This window comes from Astatotilapia calliptera, chromosome 9 (assembly GCF_900246225.1).
Source record: "Astatotilapia calliptera chromosome 9, fAstCal1.2, whole genome shotgun sequence".
Taxonomy (NCBI): domain Eukaryota; kingdom Metazoa; phylum Chordata; class Actinopteri; order Cichliformes; family Cichlidae; genus Astatotilapia; species Astatotilapia calliptera.
In genome coordinates, this window is record NC_039310.1 from 17,744,005 (window position 1) to 17,745,831 (window position 1,827).

General features: G+C 41.6%; 1 protein-coding gene across 2 annotated transcripts in view; it reads right to left on the minus strand.

The window, feature by feature from the left end:
- LOC113029316 (thiosulfate:glutathione sulfurtransferase) overlaps window positions 1-1,615 on the minus strand; it is a 2,590-nt gene extending 975 nt beyond the window's left edge. The window contains exons 1-3 of one of the 2 annotated variants that reach the window (XM_026180136.1): window positions 1,525-1,615; window positions 427-549; window positions 176-338 (exon numbers count right to left, since the gene is read on the minus strand). In XM_026180136.1, the coding sequence (XP_026035921.1) occupies window positions 176-338; window positions 427-549; window positions 1,525-1,531 (293 nt within the window). In that variant the 5' untranslated portion in view covers window positions 1,532-1,615. The other variant, XM_026180135.1, reaches the window with a different exon arrangement.
- Window positions 1,616-1,827: the final 212 nt, after the last annotated feature.

A 1,827-nucleotide genomic window follows, 5' to 3' on the forward strand; every position in this document is an offset into this window, starting at 1 on the left:
AATGTTTTCAGACTTTGTAAATCTCTCAGTGACACCATACAGTATTAGACATCACCTCTCCATAAATTTACCCTGGAAACACGCACATCGCATTCCCACAGTCAATTTCCACTAGTAGTGTGCTTAATCTCCAGGTTTGTTTTGCATAGAAACAAGCACATGTATTACTACTTACTTGCTAAATCCCAGCTGATGAGCGATGCTCAGTGCTCTGGTGCTCCTGATGCCACTTCTGCAGTGAAACACAATGTTGTCGTCAGCTTTCGTGGGAGCCTTCACTTCAAACCTTTGCTCAAAGAGCTCAGGGGACAGTTGCAGAGACTCCTCCAGGTTGTCCACTGACATGCATACCAACAAAGAACACACATGTTAACTACAAATGCAGGAAAACAGACAAGTCCCTACAAGTTTCAGAACCCTGCTTACGTGGGACGTTGATGGCCTGGGGAATTTGTCCAGCCTGGTACTCATCAGGATTTCTCACATCAAAGAGCTGAATGTTATGGCTTGCCAGCATGGTCTTCAGCTCTGAGTAGGTCACCACTGAACCTGAAAAGCAACAAAGAAAGGAAACAGGAAGAAAGAGTTTTAATTTATTGTTGCTTATAGTGCTTATATTCGTTGAAAATTATGTGAAACCACCATTTCCTGATTTAATTAGAGTACGTGTTATCTGAACCCCTGCTGATGGTAAACACTGTGGGGGTGAAATCAAAGTGCCACAGCTAAGCTACAGTATTATCCTCTCTTTGAAATATTGAGAGAAACTGCTTGTGTACACCTGCAGTCCATTCAGCTGTGAAAATGCTGAGTATAGGTAGCCATAAACACAGACTGTGACACACACAGTCAGGGCAATTGACGATTTAAAACAGCATTCCAGCAGTTTAACACAAAATACTATGAGATCAAACTATTAATATTAGTTACTAAGAAATATATCTGTAGACTCAAAGTGACATGCTGGACTAGTATTATAAGATTATTATTTTATTCCTGTAAGAGGATTTCGACAGGACACAACGACCGTTTTACCGTTGTCTGATGCTTCTTCGCATTTCGGACTCGATGTTGAAAAAGTCCGACATATCGACCCAAAGGTCGAGTAACACCTCCGGTGCGCCTCCGTAACACCTTGGCAGAAACTCCGGGACAGCACGAAGGACAGCATTATGCACACTACTGGACCGCACGAACTGACACGACCTAAATACATACTGCTACTTTATTGTTATCACCAAATGACTACATTCACTCAGCCTGTTTAATGCTTCTTCTCCTTCTTTTTGGGAGGGGGTGCTCCTTAAATAATGGTGCGTTTGGCGCCGATCTCAGGATGTAGCAGTTATAGCACCAACCGCTGGTAAAAGGGCTTTCATTCTCTGCCGATAGAGGGCAGTGAAATCAAGCAGGTTTGTTGCCATTTTCTGTAGTCCCTTTACTTTAAAGGTTTATACATTTCTACAGTAATCTGGAGACACACATATCATTGCGACAATAAACTAACTGACTGTTCGAACATACCTGCCATGTCTACTTTAAACACTTGACAAGTTTAAACACTTCTTTCATCTTTACGCTGTTTTTTTTTCCTTCTCGGCCTGCTGTCATTGGACGCCCTGCTTCCGTCTCAGAGCTGCGCTTGCGCATATAGAAGCATATGGACGTCCTGTGTTGAAGCACACAAATCTGTGGTAAAAACGAATGAATAAGAAGAAAGAAGAAGAAGAAATATCCACATAATAATATGTTATACACAATCAGTCATTGATAACTTCAGTGTAATAATTGTCAGTTTTCTTTTTGCTAACCAGCTCCATACAACTT